At 41.9% G+C, this 23948-nt stretch overlaps 1 protein-coding gene across 1 annotated transcript in view; it reads left to right on the top strand.

Moving 5' to 3' along the window:
* DENND2B (DENN domain containing 2B) overlaps positions 1-23948 on the top strand; it is a 141005-nt gene that overhangs the window by 67808 nt on the left and 49249 nt on the right. The window contains exons 3-6 of the mRNA XM_074918158.1: positions 424-1638; positions 5560-5696; positions 19800-19948; positions 22658-22873. Of these exons, the coding sequence (XP_074774259.1) occupies positions 424-1638; positions 5560-5696; positions 19800-19948; positions 22658-22873 (1717 nt within the window). The remainder of the gene's footprint in view (positions 1-423; positions 1639-5559; positions 5697-19799; positions 19949-22657; positions 22874-23948) is intronic.

Genomic DNA, 23948 nt, shown 5'->3' on the forward strand with positions numbered 1-23948 from the left:
TTTTTGTTGTAGGGGGAATCTTCTCCCTGACAGTGCCTTTTTCTTGCAGAGGGACTCCTTAATTTGGGAGGTCAGGGAGCTATTCTGCTGGAGGTGGTAGAGGCATTCAAGGCAAAGATTCACTGAGTATCTCTGCTGCCTTTAAACTCAGGAAACTTGGAAAAGCTGGGAGTTAAACAGAGGTGAGAAAACTGGCTTGGGAGGTGCTGAATGCTCTGCTCTTCATCAGCTCATCACTGACATCAGTTAATTGCTGCCCCCTGCCCCCGACTCCGTGGCTGAATGGTATTTGGTGTCTTAGTGATGCATTGGGGTAGTTTTGCAGCATGCTGACATCCTCTGCTTTACCTGCAGCCAGAAGATGTTTGGCAAATAACTCTAGTTTCCCCAAGGACTTGATTTTCTATTTCTTTCTGCTTCTAGGTGTCAGTCAGTCTCTCCACCGCCTCTTTTGTCCCCACGAAGAAGCCCAGCCTACCCCCTCAGCGATAGTGAGGACTCTTGCCGCTCTGCTCGACTCACCAAAGGCTCCAGCTCCAGACTGCGCCTCAAGGACTGGAGCAGCCGCACGTCTACGCTGCGAAGCACCTCCACGAGCCCATCGGACACCGACTCCCCAAGCCACCCTCTAAAAGCCATTAGCGTGGGTGCTTTGGATAAAAGGCTGTCTGTATTCAAGGCTGAGGACCAAAAAGAGAGACCGAAGGAGGCTCAAGATGGGGACACGATAGGGAGCCATCCACTCGCCCGGAGTACTTTGTCCTTGGGCACTGCCACCAACTTGAGGAACCTCTCCCTCAGCCGGGCGAGTGTCCGCTCCCAGGCTCTGGACATCAGGCAGAAGATCACGGAATGGGAGTGCCGCCGGGAGCTCTCCCCCAGGATGAGCGTGTGCGTGGACAAGAGGGATGCTGGGGAGAGGTCGGGCAGTGAGAGCTGCCCCAGCGTGCTGACCTCTCCCTGCAGCGAGAAGACGTTTGATTTCAAAGGGCTCAGAAGAATGAGCCGAACGTTTTCCGAGTGCTCTTACCCGGAAACAGAGGAGGAGGAACTGCAGGACAGGGATTCCTGCCATCGGTTTGAAAAGAGAACGGGCAGGAGCGAGCCTCCTTCTGCTGCATTCTTCAAGGGCCATGTCAGGAAAGAGTCCTCTGCTGTGCTCAACAGAATACAGAAGATCGAGCAGGCACTGAAAGAGCAGCCCGGCAGAGGCCTCCCCCAGTTGCCAAGTAGCTGTTACAGTGTTGACAAAGGGAGAAAAAAGTCTGTGACTCTGAGTACTGTGGAGGGACTGAGTGAAACCCTAAGTGATAGCAAAGGAGGGAGTATTTTGGGGAGTGAACCCGAAACACCTACTGAGGCTGAGAAAAGCAGTAAGACAAAACAGGGGGTTACTGCAAACTTGGCTGACCCTAAACTGCTGCTCGAAAGCCCAGCTAACACCGCAGTGAATCCTGTCCCCAAGCCCAAACGCACCTTTGAATATGAAGCAGACAAAAACCACAAAAGTAAACCAAGCAATGGCCTACCTCCATCTCCTACACCTGCTGCTCCTCCGCCCCTCCCATCCACCCCTGCACCCCCTGTGACCAGAAGGCAGAAGAAAGACTCGCGCTTTCACAGAAAATCCCAGAATAGGTAAAATTCAAGGAAATGTCTTGTACTCGATCTTCAAATAAATAAATGTGCTGTATTTTTGAAGTAACAATATTTTAAATTCTTCCTCTAATGCAATGCTTTTGACCTGAGAAATGCTAACAGTTGCGTGCAAGACAAGTGTTTTTTCTGCTGGACTGCACTGATTAGGTACACTGGTACAATACCTTTACTTGGCTACAGTTTTGGAGTTCTCCAGCCTGCATTCCTCAATCCCTGGAAAAAGCTCTAGGTCGTGTGTGCTAAAGGTTATCTTTCTCATTTTGCCATATAAGCCCTTGATTTAAACTTGAGATGTTTAATGGACCATAATTTCCTCATCCTCTTGTAGGGGGACCGTAGTTGAGCTGTCATAGTTTTATTTGCCTATTCACTGCAAAACATACCTGCAGAGGGTTTGTGTTTCCAAAGCTTGTTATCGCAGCAATTGTGTCAGTTTTATGCAATGTTGGTGATTTTATTTAATTTAGTGCTTAGAAATGTTGTCCTAAGTTACTCTTAATAGCTGTAGAGGATTAGTGCTGAGAAAACTATGTTTTAGTACAGAAAGGCCTTTATATCCTTCCTGAGTTAGTAATGAGCAGAGTATATGGCTACGTTTCCACAGCAGCCTGTGAGCTTGACTTGTTTTAGTTACATGATTCCTCTTGAGTTTTGGAAATGGTAAAACTCATTCTGCTCACCACTTAAAAAATTGTAGGCATAGTTGTTGATAAGCATTTAAAAGTTAACCTATCTGTGCATGTGTAAGATAGACACACACGCTCTTGTTATTTAGTGCTGAGCTTTGCAAGTAACTGCTAACTGGCATCTCAAATGTACGCTAACAATTCAGTATCTGGTGCTTGATGTTGGCTCAATTAATTAAAAGTTTATGTCAGCACAACCTGACCTGTATGGTGAGGCAGAAAAAGGAGAAGAAGAACCTTCAGATGCTGTTCTTTATTTTCAAGGAACACCTGCTTCTGAAAGGGATCAAACAGCTCTGCTGATGTGCGGTGGGGGGGGGGGAGGGGGGAAATGTGGAAAGCCAAGCTCTAATTAGCAGTGCTTATCTTTGAGTTCTGGCAATAATCTTAGTTAGAGGAAGTAAATCCAGTTTTTAACAAGAATATGTGAAATAAAGTTGACATCATTTTGTTCAGCACAGCATTTCCAATGTACAGAAGACAACAATTTTTAAATGTTCTGCTGTAAATTATAGACTTTATTGGAAAATGAAGGGGCAAATGATAAAATGGTCTGTGGTGGGTGGTGGAGAGGAATGAAAAACAGGAGATAATTCTTGCACCAAATCACCATGTGACCTAGAGCTAAGTGATCCAAGCCAGTCTCCAAGTACACACTCGCTGAGTTTGAGACCATACAAGTCATCTAAGAACCACAGTATTTTGTTATACTGAGTTTGTAAGATGAAGTTTTGAAGATTCCTTGAAGAAGAGGTACGATTCATGCTTGCACCCACTGTTCTGCAGGTTCAGTCTCCTGTCATAGCAGAGTTAGACCACAGCATGGGTCAGCAATGGAGCCTCAGTCCTGGGTGGGGTTAGTAGGTATGAGCCCAAAACAAAAGCAATATTTATCGATTTAAGTTGTGATTAGTGGAGTATAAATTGTAGGATTTACAGTGTTATCATTGTACCTGATGATTCTTGCACATCAGTCTGACATTGTACAGTGTAGATTTCCGTTTGTTTGTAACAGCTTTACCCTGCTGCAGTTTAGTGATTTCTCTGGGTTTACCTCTGATTAATGATCTAAGTAAGTATAAATCAATCTCCCAAAATCACAGTTTGCCCTCTGACTTCAAGGCTGGGTGGAAATGCTTTATAAAATCTTAATTGTCTTTGCTACTGTCTTTCCTTTAGTTACAGTAAGGAGTATTCCAGCATTTACAAAGAGCTTGAAACAATACAAATACTGTTAAGAATTATAGTATTTCGTTAACATATAGTTATTGAAATCTCAGTCTCTAAACTGTTCTCTTTTTGAGACCAGGCATAAGTCATTATGTCTACAGCTTGTAGCTGTGTTTCATATTGAACATACATGTGGTTTGCACTCACTAGAATGTCATGAGAATGAACTGTGGATATTTATTCTTCTAATATTTTGGTTAAAAATGCTGGTTTTCTTTGTGGTGGTTAACGCAACATTATAGTAAAATGGAGGAAGCCTCTCATATTTGCTTGCTAGCATAGAGGCAGTCTGTGTTGAGAGGACCTGGTGCCAACAGTAGCTTTTACATTTCAGATTGGTGTGAGCTGGATGTTTCCTAGTGGTTGGAGATCCTCTGGCCCAGACACGGCATGGGAGAGGAGTGCCGCAGGATAGGCTTGGGACACATGGACAACAGCTGAGTGCTGGTCCACAAAACCATCACGTGGTCCTATGCAGTGTCACTGCATCGTAGTGTTGCCTTGAAATCTGTAAGAGTTGGATGTTTAACTACTTTAGAAAGTCTCATTTCATACACAGTGAGTGTCTTCAGTGCGTAAGCATCTTTTATAACTGCGAGTAGGTGTGGAGGAGCAGATGTCTGGGTATGAAATGTACCGCTTGTTTCTGCCATGATCCTGATGTACATATATGCACCTGGGTATTCTTAAGATTAGAGAAAGGAGAGAGAGGGGGCTCCTAAGCCTGCCCCAGACCCGTAAGTCTGCTCCAGCAGACAAGTAGGAAATGCTCTTGTCAAATGCAGTGTCTGTCCGACAGCCACTGAATTGCCTGTACAGATACTCCTGAGCCTGTTAACAGGCTGAAGTATGTCTCAGGAGACTCTGCCACGGCCGTATGGATGTGCTGTTCACACCAGCTGGGGAGAATAGGAAAGGGGGTTGATGGCAGGATGATTTACTGTTAATCTAGTTTGGGTATCAATGAGTGAAGTGTGGGCATCAGCACAGTCTCTGCAAGCCTTACAGCACCCTGGGATTTACTCTCTGACCTGAGCCCATTTTTCATACCATTTCATCCTCAGCAGTAAATCAATCAGATGAATGCTGGCCCCTGAACAGCTGACAGTGCAAACCGTGCACCCCTCAACTTTGGTTTAGATATTACCTCAGAGAACAAGTGCTGGGCAATCTAGAGAATCGCGAAGGCTTGGTCTCCTCTTCCCCTAGAGCTGCTCCGCAGCACTGGGGCAGGTGTGGTTGAGAGGTGGTGAATTGCCCCTCCTTTGAGTACCTGGGGGGGGAGACACTTGTATGGGTTCATCTGACCCAGTGGCCCCTCACATTCCTGCAGAAAGCCTGACCTTTGAGGGCTCTAGCTATCAGCCTGGGTTGCTCGTCCACCCCAGAGAGCCTTCATTTCCTCAGTGCTTTCTGCTTTGCTGTCAGTGCTTGACACAGGGTGTGCAAGGAAAATGGGTGACTTTCACATAAGTCTGCCTTTGGCATTTGTACACTGACCTTTATGCAGGAACATATCTGAAGGTTCAAGACATGTGAATGTTTTCAAATTAAGGGCCACATCTCCCAGAGCAACCGGTGGAGGAATGCTTTTCAAAGAAATGTCTGTCTTGAGGAGAGAGGGCCACGTGTTTCTGGGGCTTCTGGCAAAAGCAAAGCAATTTTTAATCTGAGGACTCTGCTTCTAACTTGATCTGTAACCTTTGAAAAATGTCACATACTTTCTTTGTATTTTCTCCCTGTCCGCATAATGGGGACAACAATACTTCCAACCTCATAAAAGTGTCACAGATTGCTATATGAAAGACTGCTGTGAGCACAGGACTTGAGGTCTTCTAAAAGTTAGTCCTTAAAGCACGAGGTATGATTTTTTGTTGTTGTTGTTGGCCAGTTTATATATATTTCTTAGCAAACAAATGCTCAGCTAAATATTTGAGTCATTTTGCATTCTAAGCCACTAATTACTTATTTTTTAAAACTTTAGAAAATCGTTTGAGTTTGAGGATGCGTCAAGTCTGCAATCCCTGTACCCTCCTTCCCCAACTGAAAATGGGACTGAGAGCCAGCATAAATTTGGATCCAAGAGCACTTTAGAAGAAAATGCCTATGAAGACATTGTAGGTAAGAACCTCTTGCAGTACATGGGCTCACAGCACGATGTTGAGCAGTTGTGGTCACTGTGTACTGTCGGAACACATGCCCTGCGCAAGAATGTTCATTATTGTCAGTAAAGAGAGATTAGATTCAGGATAAATGGGTTCGATGCATCAGTGCAAACATAACTCTCAGTTGGCATGCAGGAGGTCATGATTCCTTCAGACTTCATTGGGGTGGTATTGGAAACAGACAGTTTGGTCAGCTTTTTGCCATGCTTTTCAAGAACCAAATAGTTCTTTTTATCAAGAAAAGATATCTCTTTGTCTTGAAGCCTTCAGTGGTGTAAAAATGTAAGAACTGGAGATAGTGTTTACAGAACTTATCCAATAGAAGGATTAACCTCACAGGCCTTGTGTGGTCAGCCTGAGCTTTTCAGGACTCCTGTGTGGACTGCCCCAAAGCAGTTGTTTGTAGCACTGTTCCTGGTCTCCCCTAAGTCCCAGTTGCTGGTTAAAGAAAAATTAATTTCCTTTAACTATACAGCCATCAGGAATGCACAACAAAAACACTGTTTTGATTAAGCTTCACAAGAAAAACATGTTTCTTTTGGTCTTAGAAGGAAATGTATGGCCTATGCATACATTCTTTTAACATCAAAAAAATTGTTATAATTACCGAAAATTGGGCAGCCCTTCAGAGCACAGATTTTCCACACAAGTGATGAATATCTGAATTGTTTTTAACTCTTTCAGTGTTGTATTATTACAACAGATACAAAGGGTGCTTCATTTTACTTTGGACAATGAATCTTTATCTACTGAAAACTGGAGGGCTACCAAGATAGTCAGGGGCCCTAGAGCACATGTTCTCTGAAGAGACACTGACAAGCTGGGCTTGTTTAGTCTAGTAAAAAGGAGGACCAGAGGCACTCTAATACTGCTTACAAATGTTTGAAGGGCAAACAAAGAAAATGGAACAAAACTCTTCTTGGTCATATCTGTTGATACAGCAAGGAACAGTGGCCACAAATTGCAGCAAGGGGCTCTTTGTCCTTATACCCCAATTCTGTCTCTGGCTTGTCAGCCTCAGTGAAAACAGGAATTTACTCTTTCTGTTTTCAGCTGTATTCCCCCTCTATGTCATTCAAAAAAATGCTTTCAGAACACAAAAAAATGCTGCTGTTCAGTGTCTGTTAATAAAAATGACAGTTTATGTAGATACTAAAAAGTTTTTTTCTGTGGAAAGCAACCTTACGTAATCATCAGCCTTCTCCATGAACAGTCAGACCATGGTGCAATTCATACTTGAAAATGTATTGTGCGTTAATGACAGTGCTCATCTTTGCTCAGGACCTGTCAACGTGCTGCCAGATGTTAGGTGATAATGCTTCTTTTCCTTGCTTTGGCTTGTTAAATATCAAAATAAAATGTGCAAGAGGGTAAGAAGCTTTCTTTAGATGAGAAGAAATCTTGGATTCAGTAAAACACAGTCATAATGGACTCTTCCAGCTCCTGGGAACTATAAACCAGCTCCCTGCAGATTATAATTTGGGTATTTTGGCAGAGCAGTGGGAAGAGAATGCAAAATTTCAGATCTGTGGACAAACACAGAACTTCATTGTTTTGTACTGCTTTTTAACAGCCACTTTCCAAAGTACTTCATTCAATTCAGGCAGTGCAGGGAATACTAGATCAGTATAATTCTTATAAACTGTCAAGAGTGATTAAAGACAAGCCAAAGTAGTTTGATCTCCAGCTTTAAAGAAACTATTGCAGTTCTGTGTATCACATCTGCATAATTTATACCAGTAGTGCTAGATTCCAGTCTCTAAGTAGCACTTTTGTACTCATGCAAACCAGGTGTCTGTAACAGTGAGTTTATTTTATAGATTTACATCGGCTTCAAAGCTATAGAGGACTCCGAAACTGCTGCTTTGGGTTTTCTTTGCAAACAGTTGCCCTAGAGGTGATGGTGGGCGTTTTATTTATACCTGGTTGAATCTCCTAATAACTTGTAGGTAGTTAAAACATTGTCACTGTAGTAATAAACTTAATAAAGTGTTTTATTGTCGCTCCTCCCCCAAGTAGAATTAAAACATTTAATGCAGGTGTTAAAACAGTGAAAGGCTGTGAATCTGAGCAATGCTTTAAGCACTCCACTATGAGATAAAATAAAAAAAACTATCAGGTTAGAAGGGACTTGAGTCAGCTGTCCAACCTCTGGTCAAAGCAGGGCTAGTTTCAAAGTTAGATCAGGTTGCTCAGGGCTACATCTGGTTGACTTTTCAAAGTATCTTAGGAGGATGGTTCCACTGCCTCTCTGTGCAGCCTGTTCCACTGCTTAACCTTCACTATGAAGAACTTTTTCTTTATATCACTGTGAAGGAATTTTTCTTTCTATCCAGTCAGAATGCCCCTTGTTGTTATTTGTGACCATTGCCTTTCATCCTTTCACCGTCCACCTCCAAGAAGTGTCTGGCTCTGCCTTTTTCATAACCCCTTCTAGGCAGTGGAAAACAGCAGTTGGGTTCCCCTCCCAAGCTTCTCTAGACTAAACAGTTCCAGTTCTCTCAGCCGTTTCTCATTTATGTTGTGTGCTCCAGCTCCCAGCAGTCCTGGTAGCCTTGCTCTACACTATCTCCAGTCTGTTGATGTCTCTCTGGTACTGTGAATACTCCAGATGTGGCCTTGCAAGGGCCAAAGAGAGGGGAATTACCACTTCCCATGACTTGCTGGCCACACTCTCAGGCCAAGGTGTGGTTGGTCTTCCTTGACCCTGCATGTACTGTCGCAGGGTTATTCTGACACACATGTAGGACTGTATTTGTCTTTCCTAAGCTTCCTGAATTTCCTGTTGAGCTGTTCCTTCAGTTTGCTGAGGTACCCCAGAACAGAAGCCCAGGTCTCCTGTCTGTCTCTGTGTGCCCCAGCCTACTGCCACTCAGCCAGACGTCTCTCCCTCATTGAAAAGCAGAGGAGAGCCGTAGATAAGTTGTGAATTATCTATCAGAGAGTATCTTCTAAAAAGAATATTTAATGTTAGATCTTAGGTGTTGGAATGGTCTGCCCAGGGAGGTGGTGGAGTCCCCATCCCTGGAGGTGTTTAAGAGTAGGATCGATTTAGAGCTTAAGGATATGCTGTAGGTGGGAACTGTCAGTGCTAGGTGAACGGTTGGACTAGATGATCTTCAAGGTCCTTTTCAACCTAGATGATTCCGTGATTCTGTGATATCTACAAGATACTGTGTGGGGTACTTACTGAGTGCTGTCACTCAGACTTATGCAATGGTGAAAATACAGCTGGTAAGCACGTAAGAGCTAGGACTAGAGTCATTGTTTTTTTGGGTACTGTATGACCTCCTTGTGTGACGCATATGCACACTAAACCTTTGTCATTCTCCTGGTGCTCTTACACTGTTTCCTTCTTTAATGACCAGGACAATGATGAACTGCTGTGGCTAGTTTATGGTATTTTTGAGAGCTGACTTAAAAAACAAACCCCAAAACCAGTTTTAAGGTACATTAAAACAAAAAATGATTGTGCTTTGAAATACAGTGACATCATGAACCAGATGCTTGGTTTAATTTTGTAATATTTTTGTACACTTTAATAGATGAAATACCTGAATGTTAAGTTCAAGACAGGTATTGTATTGGGACATAATGATCCATTCTGCATTAATCAAGAAGCAGTTGTATAAAGGGATGCACATTCCTAATACTAATCAGGGCTGTATTCCATGTGCAAGGAACCATGTGGACTTCATTCATCTTCTGTACTAGCACTCACAGGAATGTGGCAGTCATAGTATAAACTTAACATTGTTTTGCTTTTTGTGGTTTTGAATGAGTCTTTAATCAGACCAAAATTGATGTGGCTTTATGATTCCAGTTGGGAAAACCATGCTTGGCTTTGTGCAGATTCAAGGAACTATCATAGTATTAAGAGATGTCTGAGACAGTTGCTTCTGCTGTGTTTGTGGACAACAGTATTTCCTGATCATATGTACCATACGGTTTCAGTTTTCCAGTCTGTTCCCCTAAATGCAGTTGAGATTTGAATATTGTTATTTAAGGTCTGGTGTCTCTGAGGCATTTTTCACCTGATATCTAGAAGACAGCACTCACCATCACCAAAAAAGTTGAAGGAGTAAGGTGAAGGGCAAGGTTAAGGGCACAATATTAATTTTGAGAAAATCCAGTAAACTCATGTAAATATAGTGTGGGTTTGTAAAAGAAATTGCACTCAGTTCAGAAATTAAATACAGTGGAAGAAAACTTTGTCAAGGCAAGCCTTTTTACTCTGTAACTCTTCAGAGTGCTGGACAGAGTAGAACAGGTGGAGCTTTCCTCTAAGAGGACACTACAAAGATGTGTAGGAGACCCATTGCTCAGCTGGGCTGTGCATGTTGCATTGAAGATTGAGAATGTTTCATTTGATGTTGCACAATTCCATTTGCCCTGTCCAAGCAAGGGCTGTTTGCTCTTATAGCTGCCTGGCCCTCATTTAAAACAGTTTTTTTCCCAAGAAGAAAGTGATTAAAATGCTTTTCCTTCCTGAAGATCTGTGACTAACAGTGTTTCTTGCTTCTCTGCTGTTTTTGAAGTCACAGGTGGACTATTCTGTATGCAGCCCAGGTGTATGAGTATCAGATTATTCATCTTCTAACGGGTGTAGTCTCTTACTTAAGAATAAGAATTTGTGTAAGAATGGGTTTATTTCAGCCACATATATTACTGCAGAGAGGTCTTGCCCCAGTAAGTTTCCCGTTCTGTCTGACTGGGTCACATGCAAGACCGGTGCCTGCCACTAAATTGCAATCATCCAAAGCACCCTTAGATAGAATTCTGTTAACTAACATGGAAGACAACACTAATGAATTAACATCTTTTAGACTCCCCAACTGGGATTAGGCCGTACTTTTCTTTGGGACAAGACTGGCTTGACTTTGTGGCTGGAGTTCTTCTGAGTGCTCACCATACTGCATGGCGGTGGACAAACCCATGCTCTGCCTGGCTTGGTCACATGCACTGGCATGTGCCCAGCACTCTGGGGTGACATTAGCCCTTCCTCTGTGCTGGTTGGCAGGCTTCCTGCTAGGCCAGTACATAGATCTACTGGCATCATACCAGGGCTGAAATAGATCTTTTAGTTTATTCCTCTCCATCAAATTCCTGTGAGGATGCACATAAGTGTCAGATACTGCCCTGAGGAAGTTTTGCTGTTTCACTGTCAGCAGAGTCCCTAGGAACACAAAGTCTGGGGACACCAGCACATGCCAGTTACACCTAGCCAGGCCTGGTCTATGCCAGAAGTTAGGTGGTGTGCCAAAGGCTGCTTGGTGGCAGGTCCCAGTGCTGTGTAGATCACTAGGCTGTGCATCTCTCCTGTAACCTTGCAGGTGATCTAGTCAGCAGCATGGGGCTCCTTTGTTCGTTAAATGCAGATATTTTTTCAACTGACATTTTAGGATATACTGTGAAAGATGGAGTCCATCAAATACCAACTGGCTGAGGAAATGCCATTCTCAAGGAGATTCCAGCAGCTGGAATGTGAACCTGGGCAAATGGATTAGCTGTTGAAGAGGGATGGATAACATGGGCAAGAGAAGGGGATAGTTAAAAGTGGGTGGTTCAGGCAACTGGCAGAAATTCCTGTGAAAAAAATCTTTCCTCCAGGTAATGCCACAGGTGTTATGCAAAGTTAAAAGTTGAAATGCTTTTATTTTAAAGCTAGGATTCAGCAGCTGTATTCTGGTTCACAGGCCTTTGGATCTGGGGTTTTGATATTGGCCGTGGTGGTAGAGGCCAACTTGAAATCTTGTCTTGGAACTCAGTTCTAACTTCTCCTCATTTCTCCCTATCTCTACATTACAGTTCCCTTGTTGTCCATTGAGGAGACTAGAGTCAGTCACATATTATTGATGGGGATACAGACTTCTTCCCAGGTCAAAAATAAATGTTCAGAGGCAGAGCTTGAGTTCAGGCCCATTTTGGGTTGTATTTATGTTTGTTGGGAAGTAATTGGCAGAGCCAGTCAGAATGCTCTTCTGGAGTCTGTGAAGCTCTCAGTCAACAGAGTCAGATCATTTCAGATTGGCTTTAAATAAAAGGTGATAGTTAAATTGTGTGGGAAATCTGTCAGGAGGGGGGAAAATGAAAATAGGAGGCAAACAGCAGGACTGAGATAGTTGAAGGAGAAGCAGCTGCTGACAGCTACTGTGTCTGCTTTGACAGTCTAGGAAGTAGAGCAGTGCTCCAGAAACATTACTGTGGGGTCTCTAACACCAGCATGAATTTCTGATCTTGCTGTTGGTCTCCTGTTGAGACTGTTCTGCAGTCCATGGTCCCAGGGGCAGCCCTCATGGGAAGGGTTTCTTATGCACCCTTCTTCTCCCTGGACCTGTTCAGTGTCATGTTTAGGAGATTTTGAGCCCTTTTTCAATAGCTGGATACTTCTCCTGACAAATATTTTTTGCACCTTCAGAGGAGTTAGACTGATGACACCAACTTAATCAGTGTTTGATTGATTGAACCTTGTTTCAATTGACACCCAAGGTGACTGCAAAGTGGAACAATGTAGTTATACACGATTGTTCAGCTGTTTCCCTCTGTCTATTTGAATATCTCGCTTGAGTTTGGTGAGAATCATCTGCTTGTTTATTTCCGCACTATAACAGGACAACTAGTTCTGGGTTTGCATGGGTCATCTTCACAGTCAGAGATTTGAGTGATAAATAAATCACTATAAAGCCCTAAACCTGTCAGATTGGTACCAGGCCTATAAAAGTTATTTGGGGTTTTTTTGAGTAAAATAATATCCACATAAATCTTGTATACAGGTTTCAGATAATCCTTCTGGAAGAAAAATGTCCTCCTTTTGGTGTAGCCATCTCTCCTTGAAATTAATTAGGGCTGGGTTGTTGTACTTCGGTTAAGTACAGTCTTTTCCAGAGCGATGAAAACAGACGAATCTGGGTCTCTGAGCTATTTCCCAATATGTCAGAACTCGTAAGAGAGGAGATGGAGCAGTATGTCTCAAATCAGCGTTATTAAATGGAGTGTCAGGGCAGCCTAACCCAGGTGGGGGCCTGAGCAGTTAAAATAGGCAGGTGTGGACCTACAAGCAAGATTCTGAGTGGGGAGGGAATGTCAGTGGCTTAACCTTCCCTGTGGAGTCCAGAACAGCATGTCACTCCCTTTATGCCTCCTGGTAAGGCACCTCATCTCTCTTAGACCAATTAGTTGTTTTGAATGCTGATGTAAATTGGACATAGTGCATGTCATGTAACAAATGGGATGATTTAGCTGTTTTACTGAATCCTCCATTGTGTGTGCCAAGAGCTGCAGAAATGATGACTGAGGTCCAGTTGGAAGATGTTCCAGCTTGACATTGCTTTCAAATTAGAACATTTGCAAAGTTCTTCCAGTAAATGTGGAAAAAGGTTAGAAAGACAGCAAGCTGATCTTTCCAGTAAAATCACATAATCACATGCCACATTATCGCCTGTCATGCTTTCGTATCGCATTATTGTCTGTCACGTTATCATCTCGCATCAAAAGGTTTGTACAAATCTGGGAGAAACTGGAATTGCTGGGCTGCTGTGAAGCTGAGGCAAACTTAGAGAGATTGCACCAATGCCAGCAGTGCTGTTGCTTCTCTGAAAACATTCTGGTTTTTTAGTCAGACCCTTACCAAAAGGTCTCTGGATAGTTGTTAGTCAAAGACAGAGCTAGGATTGATACAAAATGATGATACAGGCTGTAATCAGGGAAACGTATGTTCCTGTCTTCTTCCATACCTCTAGTCTGCCTCTCACAGTCTAAAAACATGTGAGTTTTTGGAACATGTACTAGTGGCAAATTTAATAATAGACACTGTAGGGTAATGGCAGCCAGAGCACATTAAATCAAACAGTATCCATATGGGCCTGTTAAAGAAAGGCCAAATACTCTAGCTGTCTGATCCTATTGACAGTCAGCCTGCTGCTTTGTTGCTACGTTGGGATACACGGATTTCAGTTATTTTTAATAATCATCTCGTGCTTTATTTAGATCTCCATTTTTCTCTGTGGAGTCTGTCTCACCGCTACACCATCCACTACAGCTTCTTTTGATGGTCTCTGTCAGCTTTATTGCCTGGTTTCTAGTCAGTACTGCAGGTTAGTAAAACAGAGTAAAATGACCATGAGGCTGCTCTCTTGAATCCCAGTTTATATTCAGAGACTGTGTTGAAGTCGGCAGGGTTAAACCTCTGTTGAAGCACAAGCAGTTTAGGCATGCTGATGCTGTATTGTGCTAACAGTTGCTCATCAGATGTTTTCATGCACATGATTTTGGACTGAGTGTTAAATGGATGATTTGGGGGAGTGAAATTTCTTATGCTATTTATCAGCCTTACTGATTTTTCTCCATCTAATGCTTTGTTATGATTACAGCTCTAAGCTCTTACAGTCCCTAAAGAGATAGCAGGGAGCTGAAAGTATCTGCAGTGTTTCTTCTGCTTATTGCAAGGCAAAGCAAAACTGGAAAAGTTCAGAGAGCAGAGGCTGTTGCCTACAAGCTCCATGGACCAGGGCTCAAAAGGCTGATCGCATTTTAGACTTGTCACTCTGCATATTGCACATGCTCTACTACTTTTATGAGAACGTGGTACTGAGCTGATACAGAGTGGTAGGATTATAAGCAATGGTCTGTAACTTAGTACTGTTCAGCAACAGCTTTTCAAAGCAAATATAATGTGTTTTAGCTGTAATTTGATATGGAAACAGTTCCTCTTTCTACAGAATCCTGGAGTAAATTCCTCAGCTAAAATGCACAGTTGCAGCTTCTCTGGTACTGAAAGAGCTCATCTATGTACTAAAGCTCAGATACTTTATGAGAATGTGGAGATTTTGTGGTTTTCATCCATTTGATATGAACATGCTCATAAACATCCCAGTGGCTGAATTTTCCTCCAGCACTGGTAGTGTGAATCTGCATCTGCGTAATTTTATGAATAAAATGAATGAGTAACGCATATCCATTGCAGTGAATGCACCTGGATTCTCACCACTGAGCAGTTCTTTGAGCTTAAGTGCCCAGAGATGCTGTGGAGCTGAAAGGCTGCACCGCATGTGAATCTTGTGCTGTTCCCTCATGCAGTGCTTGCACCCAGAGGTTCATTCCCATTACTTCCTCTTCAATGGCAGCAAAAGCAGAAATCCCCAACCATCCTTCTCTGCTTGCTTCTGCCTTGCCCAGTTGTATTTTACCTTAATCTTCTGCAAGGGATTGTGTGTACCAAATGCGCGTGGGCTGGATGAAGTGGGCTGTATCTACAACTGAACAGAGGTCACGGGCAGAGGGCAAAACAGGTAGTTCAAGGATTTGTAGGTGCCATTACAGGGATTATGTGTGGAGAGGAGTTGATGTTGCGCCTTGTGTCTGTTGTTACAGAAACACTGTGCAAAGGCTGAGGGGATAGGTGCCACAAAAGCAGCAGAGGTTCTTACAGACTGCTCACTGGGGTGTTTCTGCTTGTCTGTTATTCAGTTCTGATTCTGCCTATCTGGGCCTCTTTTCCTGCCTGTTTATTGCCAATATTTCCATCTCCTTGCCTCTGGAGGTATGTGCTGCTTTTTCTCCAGCTGAAGCTTGCATCTCCCATTTCATTATGATGTAAAATACATTAATTGCGCTATATTTTGTGCACATGCTCTAGTACGCAGGAAATATTTTGTCATTTGTGAGGTGCTAACTCTGCCTGACTCAGCAGTACACCTCAGGGCCCTGGGCTTTCTATGTAACCAGCAGGGAAGGTGGTGGGCTCTTAGCTTGGGCACTCAGCATCACGCTCTGGAGACGGTATCTCCTCTGCGAGCACCGGCTCCTAATTTAGGCACCCGAGTTAACACAAGTTGATGAGCCCTTTTGCTTACTGTATAGACCTGCTGTTTGGTTCTTCTCGCTTCCTGGCAGTGCAAAGGGCAGGAGTTATAATCAGCACTCAGTGAATCACTTCATTCCTCTGATAATTATTTCTCTCATCTAGAAAGAAATGATGCATTTCCCTGCTTTCTGCCATTTATAGAGAAGTGTCTGCCTGCATTTTTTTTTTTTCCCCCTCAGCCTTACTTTTCACTCCTTTCTCAGCATGAGACAGGCTTGCTGAGTCTGCCTCTGCTTCCCATTTGCCACGTGTGAGAGGCTGAGCAGAGGAACATTGTGTGCTGCCTCAGGACTCAGTGGGGCTGACTCGCAGAGCATCACGGAGTGAGGAATTGCAACTGCTGGAGGAAACTCATTGATGCTTAAGCTCAAGGCACTGCATTCCTCAGGACTTTTCCAAAGATCACTGGTTATTTGATTATTTTTTTTTTTCTTTCTTTCCCCTGTGGACCAATCATTAAATTGCCTGTGAGATCTCCTGAAGATAAATGTCGTGTAGATAAATGTCCTGTGTTAACTCATCATTTCGGTACGTAAAATGCAAGAGAATGGGAAACTCGAAAACCATGCTTGTAAAAGGAACTGATCCAGAAGCAGGGATGGTGATTAGAGATAGTATTTGCCAAAGACTTGCTATTTCATATGACCATATGCATTCTGGGGGTCTGATTCAGCTTCTTTTGAAGTCAGTGATAGTCTGCTGTTGTCTTGTGTGGCAGTTGGATCAGCCTCATTAAGACAATCCTGGCCTCTGTAGTGCATAATGTTTCTCCTTTTGGCTTCCAATAGAGACATCCATATGGAAGGAACAAGATTGTTTCCTTGCTCTTTCATTGTAAATGTGTTTTCCTTTTGCAGCAAATCCAAATTAATGCAAAAACACTGCAGCTTGCAGATTGTGAACATTCCTTGCCAGGGTCTTGGGACTAGAGAAGTGATGGTGTTGAGGAGAAATGCAGAGATCAAAGCTGTAAACCTCTGAGCCAGCCCAGCTATATGGAAACTTTTCTCATTTTTGTGCTGCAGCAGTAGCAGCAGTTCATCCCCAGAGCCTCCCTCCGGTGTGGGACCCACACCTGCTGGTGGCCACCAGTTCCAGGTCTTTCTCCCATGGAAGGGAGTCCCTGTGCAGTCAGGTGAGGTTAAATGCTGCTCTAAGGCAGTTCAGCGTATCTTCCCACATATTTTTAGCTTACTTGACATCTTGGGTTTCTTGCCAGTCTGTCTGGGCTGCCTTATGCTTTTTTTGCATATCTGGTCTTTTGTGTCTCATCTATGAGGGAGAGGATATATACTAAACAACGGTGTTTGTCTAAGGTTTGAAAATTGCTGCATACTTAGACAAATAAATTATCTCTTCTAGTTCACTGACTGAACCAGATTCTTGGTTCAAATGCCAAATCAGCAAAACTAGGTTGTTACAGATTGATCAGACTATTCCATTATCAGAGATTTGGTGTGGAAGGAGGTTACTCTTTTAAAAAAAAGAATAGGTGAGGCACATTTGGTCTCAAGGCATCGTTTTAAAATGAAAAAAAAAAAACACAAAAAACCCTCTGAAATAATTTTTAAGGAAATGAGAAAAATAAACGTGTTCTTGAATATCAAACCAGTCATCTAAAGAAGCTCTCTCAGCTCTAGGGAAAGGGTTAAAATCCCTGTGGTGTCTCCGCTGACCTCCACATTACACTGAAGAGGAATTTGGCCCAAGCTTTCTTTTGGTAGAGAATCTGAGTCAGAAAAACAGCCTCTGCTCATGGTTCCTTTCTCCTCCCTCTTCTCTCGTCCAAGACTTCTCTGGGCCTGTTTCTATACTTAATATTTTAGGTCAACATTAGTAATGTTGAGTTTAACTCAATATCATTAAATTCAAGCAATTCTGTTTTACATTGTGTCTTGGAAAAGAGGATCACCCTACAACTTTTAAATGCTTTAGATTTAAAAAAGGTTTCTTTTCAACTGATGGGCTTGTTTCTTCTCAGAAGTTTGGGTATTATGCAGACTAACGTAATAACATTTGTTTTCAAAAGGAAGGATATGTTTAAGCACTGTCTCATCTAGCTGCTTATTTTGAAATCTATTAATCCATTCTCAAATGCTTGCTGACCTATACTTGACTTGGGCTTACAAGAAATTTTATTATGCTAGTACAGTCCAGTTAACTGTAAGTAACAGCATTTTGCAAAGTTGACTATTTATTGTTGTTATGATTATTATATCTAGAGCTCTACAGTTTACAAGTAAGAGAATTAGTGTGCAATATCTGTTTATTTTTCTTCCTACAGAAGGAATCAATCAATTCCATAGTCCTCCCAGGACATTTGTAGCTTTAATTTTTTTAAGGAATATTTGTTGCTTAAGATTTATCCTGTTCATTGCATTCATCAAAGGTCTTTCTTCTAAGTACCCCATGCACCTGAAGGTGTTCTTTCCATGTGACATGCAGATTGACTATGATGATAGTGCAGCTTCTAGAATCAGATTCCCTCTGGATGAAATAATAAGCTGTGACTGCCAATTCAAGCATTCTTCAAGAACAGCAGTTATTCAGACTTCTAATTAAAACAAAGTTAAAACATTCACTCTTATGCTTATATTTGACTAGAAATCTTAGTATGATGCACTACTGAAGCAAAAGTATATTTTTATTTGTATTGTGAATATATGAACTTGCTAAGCAAAAGCTCTCATCACTATAATTGATGAATCAAGCAGTCTCACGCTTCCAGGCCTAACAATAGAGAGCACAAACTGCTTTTGTTTTCTTTTGTGCAATAAGGAAAAGTAATATTCTGTCTAGAACAAAAAACTTGGTAGTCAAATAAACTGGGTATTAATCCAAGGCTTGCTTTCATTGAAAACACCTATGCATCAACTGTCATTTCTGTAAAAGCAGTGAATATTTTCTGTAACAATGTGAATAATAAACCATGCTATAGCATTCTGTCCTCAATTCTTAATTGACAAGTATGTAGTAAAATCTGAATTTCTTATATTTAATAGCTTGTTTTGCAATATATTTATACTAAAACCCTGTGTTTTAGAGTTATCTTTACATATAAAACCAAAAGCAAGTTGGTTCAAAAGCTTTGAATTTCATGCATATTTCAAGTTTCTGCAAATTCAAGTCTTGAATTTGAGTGGATCACTTTTGGGGGGTGATTTGCTGTGTAAGATGATTGGAAAACTGGAAGGACTCTGTGTTCGAAAAACCTGAAGTTCTAAACCAGTTGCTGATTATGAACTGTCTGAAGAAATGGATGCAGAATGTTCATTTTACTGATGGTACTCATTCACGTTCATGGTTCCTAGTTTAGTGAATAGGTTTAAAGAGTTCAGGAGTTCTTAGAAGATGGTGGGTTATTCCACTGGTCTTTAGGCTCTCGAAGGGTATTGGATCTCACTTAAATCTGGACTAAAAATTTTGGTTCTGATTTTCAGATGCTAAAATTTCAAAGATTGCAGTCTACTTTTTGATGTAGTTTTCATTTATATCATATTTAGTCGTTAACTGTTCAAGCCTTTATATATTATTAGCAAGATAAGTTTCCTTCTGGGAGATATTAATTGTACATAAATGGAAATGAATAGCTGTTTAATTAGAAAGCAAGATGTGTTTTAAAGAACACTCTGACGGTGCTGTGTGGTCGAGGCAGAAATGCTTCCCTCATCTTTACATTTCCTATCTGCTCTCTTGGCACTGCTGAGATGAAGTGTTTATTCTTTCTTTGCCTTCTCTTAGGGGAAGAAGAAAGTGAAGGTAGCATCAAATAAAAGTTGTCTTGTTGTGTGTAAGGGTGGTATGTTGAGAACAGTTATTTATTGCTATTCATTTCACCCTATGAGTGGCTGCTATAGATTTAAAAAATCTACTGATACACTTTAAAGTAGTTATGTGCCTTAGCTTTTATATATCAATAAATTTTCCACAGCTGCAGATGCTCAGACGCATGTCTTGTGAAATCTTTGCATTTTATTTAAAAAAAAGGCAGTTAAACCCAAAGAAACTTGTCGACCTCATAGCCAAGTTCTCCTCCAAATACTTCCAGCTGCAGCTAGAGGGATGAGTCATGCTGAAAGCCGAGGAGCTCTTCTAAAAGCCTTTCACTTGGTTCACATGATTTTTTTTTTTTAACTTTACATTCCTGTCTGTTTTTCTTTTCTTGAAAAAAAAAAAAAAAAACCCAAAACCATGAAGGCGAGTCACCCAAGGAAAACCCGTACGAGGATGTGGAGCTGAAAGGCCGTCACGCGGGCCGAAAATCCCATCAGCTCTCCGAGAATTCCCTAGATTCTTTGCACAGGATGTGGACGCCGCAGGACAGGAAATACACATCACCTTCCCAGGTAACGGCGTGACAGCACCGGTCTTTCTGTGCTTGAAGCTTATTTAAAACTTTTGCAAGAAAATCAATCATGGCATAAGAGGAAGAGCAGCCGTACTGAATGAGAAAAGGGTGTCTGGAAAAGAGCGCGCTCAAATGCATAAGTCGTTACTGGGAACGCTCTCGGCAGCTGTAGCTCAGCTTCTCAGCGCTGCGCTGCAGAAGCCGATGCCTCTTTGTGCTGACTACAGCCTGATGAGTTTAAGCAGAATCCTTCCACTGGTTGGTTGTGAGCTGAATCTGGCCTTAAATGATTTGTACTGCTGCATGTCTTTGTGACATGCATGCCTCCGTGTTTGCTGCTGGGCTTTTAGTAGGGATAGGAGGGAAAAAGTCAGCTGCTTAATCTTGCCCATGTATTGTTACACAAGGCCTATAGCAGCTTTGCTCATGTGAAGTATATAGTGTGGCATGTTTTATTATAAAATGGAGAAGGCCAAGTATGCCCTCCCAATAAATAAATGAATAATAAAATAATCAGAAAAACCTGAGTGTCTGCATTTAATGAGGCTGTATAAGTTGTGTTTATAGCATAACGTAAAAGACCAGGAACTCTGCAGACTTTCTATTTTATAGTGAATTTTCCAAAGCAGTCTGTTTTTTGTGAACACTATGAAATGCCAGGTTGCTTTGTTGTTTATGGGATCACTGTGTTCATAAGCAAAAGTATAAATTTCATCACATACTTAATTTTGAGATTCAAAACACCTTTTAAAGGTACTTTGTTTTGCACTGAATCAACAGAAAATTTGCAGTTGAACAAAACATCATAATAATTCACATTTTCATCTTGTAAAGACATCTAGAACAAAGTTGAATATAGTTTCTTTCACTTATTTTGCGTGCATGTGAGCATCACAGTCCAAGAGACAAAAGAACTGTCATCAGGATTCTTAGTTGCACCTAGCACATCATTTGAAAGCAGGAATGTTTTCAGCAAAGCTGCTGAAAAGGGAACAAGTGGAAAGTAGTAATCAGGCAGAGTAAAGAGAATCGGAAACTGCAGCCACAAAGATAACCTCGTAGCGAGAGACATACTATACATACCCATTATTTTTGGCTGTGTGTGTGTAAAGAGGAATTGTGTAGCATCTGAAGATCCAAGAGGGTGTACCATTAAGGTAGGAATCATATAGGTCTATAGTAAGATCCTGGCTGTTCTCTGTTTTACACAGGGTGACCAAAGAATATACAGATTAAAATGACTTCTATAGGGTTGCTCAGTAAATAAGTATTCTCTAGTATCTTTGAAACAGGGCTATCTTTATTCTGGTAGCTTCTTTCTGAAATGCTGCCAGGAGTCAGTCCTGCCATAACTGCGCTGTCATTGTGCTGATATTTAAAGCAAAGAGACACTAAGAGCAGGTCAGCTGTGGGCCTGGGTAATTCTCCAATGACCAGAAATAGAAAAGTCTCAATTTTCTGAAGAATGGCAGTTTTGGCAACGATTTATCACCCAGTTTTTCCATCATAGCAACATAGCTGGATTAGCAACATGACTTTTCAGTCATGGATGATGATAAACAAGATGGAAGAGATCAGAAGGTCAGCAGACTTTCAACAATCATCTCCAAAAAGAATTCATTTCATTAAAGTATAGACTGCTGCAGATTTTCCTGGCATGCTAACCTGTGGTTTAAGCACAAACCTCAGAAACACTGGTCATTTTGAATTCCATGTGTCTTCTCCTTTCCTGTTTGTTATTTTCACTTTTGGAAGTCATCAGATATAAAAAGAATGTTTTATTGATGACATTGTATTTGTGATGCAAAACCCACACATACACAAGCACCTATGCTTAATCCCAGATAGTATGGCCCTGTAATAGGTAAGCCCTCCAAGTAGAACAAATGGGACGTTTACTACTGCAGGTTTATAGCTCATAATACTGCTGATAGAATATTAGTAAAGGCCAATAGACAGTTGTTTGACATAATAGTACTTTTTTCTAGACATGCTGGTTAAACTTCTTACGGTGTTTGTGTTTGAGAGGAGAAGGCAGGGACGCAGCCTTACCAGCCTGCTGATTAACCTTCTGAGAGCTGGGCAAAACTGCTTGAAGGACCAAAAGAGCCCCGTTTTTTTAAAGATAGCTGTTACTTGGTGCTTAATCCTGTCAGTGAGTTTTTACCTTCCCGCTGCAATTATAACGATTTCATGTTTTAAAGGGAATTCTTTGGGAACGCAGGACAAAGCTGTAACCACGCCTCTGCACACTGACAGATCTTAAAACATCTTAACGCCATGGAAATAGTGCAGGCTTGATTTTCTACTTTTTTTTTTTTTCTAGAATAAAATAGCAACTTCAATGTAGTTGCTCTTAATTTTCACTACTGCAAGTGAAAGAGATGGATCAGGCCCCTTGGGTCAGTGTTCTGATGTCAGCCAACCCTTTAAGTTAGGTTTGAAGGCTCGGAGCATTGATGTGATGTAGGTGCATGGAAATGCACCAAAGCTAAAAGTACTATTGTTTTCTTTGAACCTTAAAGTCTTAGATAGTGACCCCTATCCCTTTGTTTTAACTTCAAACCCTCTCTTCACACGTATCCCGCAGAGCAGTGGCTCACCTGGTGTGATGTCCTTGTGTAGCCACCACTCACTCACAAAGCGCTGCTTCTGCACTAAGTGTTGCTGAGGAGGGGAAGAGCTCAAGCTGTTCTTGTTCCTGCAGCTACCTTCAAAGCCCAGCAGCCAGTCTCTGCGCATCGGGAACTGGTCAGAAAGGAAGAGCCACCGCTTACCCCGGCTGCCCAAGCGGCACAGCCATGACGACATGCTGCTGCTGGCTCAGCTTGGCATTCCCTCCTCCCCTTCCAGCCTCAATGAGGACAGCCTGAGTACCACAAGTGAGCTGCTGTCTACACGGCGAGCCAGGAGGATCCCAAAGGTACTGGCAGGGTGACGGGGCTCATGCTGAGGATAGGTCACCTGTCTGCAAGAGCCTGCAAATTTCTATCCAGCCTTTAGCGGGATCTTTCTGTATCCTAAAGGAAAATTGAGATTTAAAACAGAAACAGTAACTCTCAGGAGCCAAGACTTATTCCTTTTTCACATACAGCTGTACTGTCAAAATCCCTTCCCTAGAAGTGGGTAACTCTGCCCTGGTCCAAGAGCAGTGAACATCAGATTGCCATCCTTGCACAGAGTGGATTTTAACCCAGTTCTATTTTTCACACTTTTCTTTAAGCTCTGTGGGCCAGAGCATTGTTGTGTACTTAACTTTAGCATTTTGAATGTGTGATGGCCAAGCAATTATTTCTAACATGCAGCAGCACCTGAAGTGGGTTGTTTTCCCCATCATTTGTTTACCTATCTCAGGAAAATAACTGTTATTGGCCTAATATGTTTCCCGTCATTTACTCACAACCTACCCCATCCTGAAAACCCTGTTGTCTTGATGGATTTGAAGTAAAAATTAATTTTCCATTTTTCAAGGCGTTTTCAAATTCAAAATGGGATGTGACAAAACCCCAAGCCACCAGAAAACAAGAACCCCAGCAAACCTTTCCTGGTACAATAGCAACAGAGAGGGGGAGAACTGCCAATATATTTATTTTTGGCTTGTGAACAAAGTTGATTTTTACGTACATTCAGCTCTTTCCTGTTCTTATTAGAGAGCATATTTCAAAGGACATGGCTGTAAATACTGTCAGTAGCAGGAGATTTTTATGTTCCTGTCAATTAGTCTGAAATTCTGTCTAAGCAGGAAACAAACAAAAAGGAAGAAATTAATCCTTAATATTTACAATATTTACTATATTTTACTAACCAGCTTCGGGTGGTTCACTTTGTACCTGAAAGAGGCTTTTAAAAGTCTGGGCTATCTCCTTCTGTGCTTATACGAACACACTAATTCAGAGAGGTGCTAACACAGGTGTTACTTCTCTATTCAATGTGATCTTAAGATTCATGAGAATTTGGAAAAGTTGGATATAACTAATGGATCACTGTTACTTAGACAA

Source organism: Athene noctua, chromosome 14 (genome assembly GCF_965140245.1).
Source record: "Athene noctua chromosome 14, bAthNoc1.hap1.1, whole genome shotgun sequence".
Taxonomy (NCBI): Eukaryota; Metazoa; Chordata; class Aves; order Strigiformes; family Strigidae; genus Athene; species Athene noctua.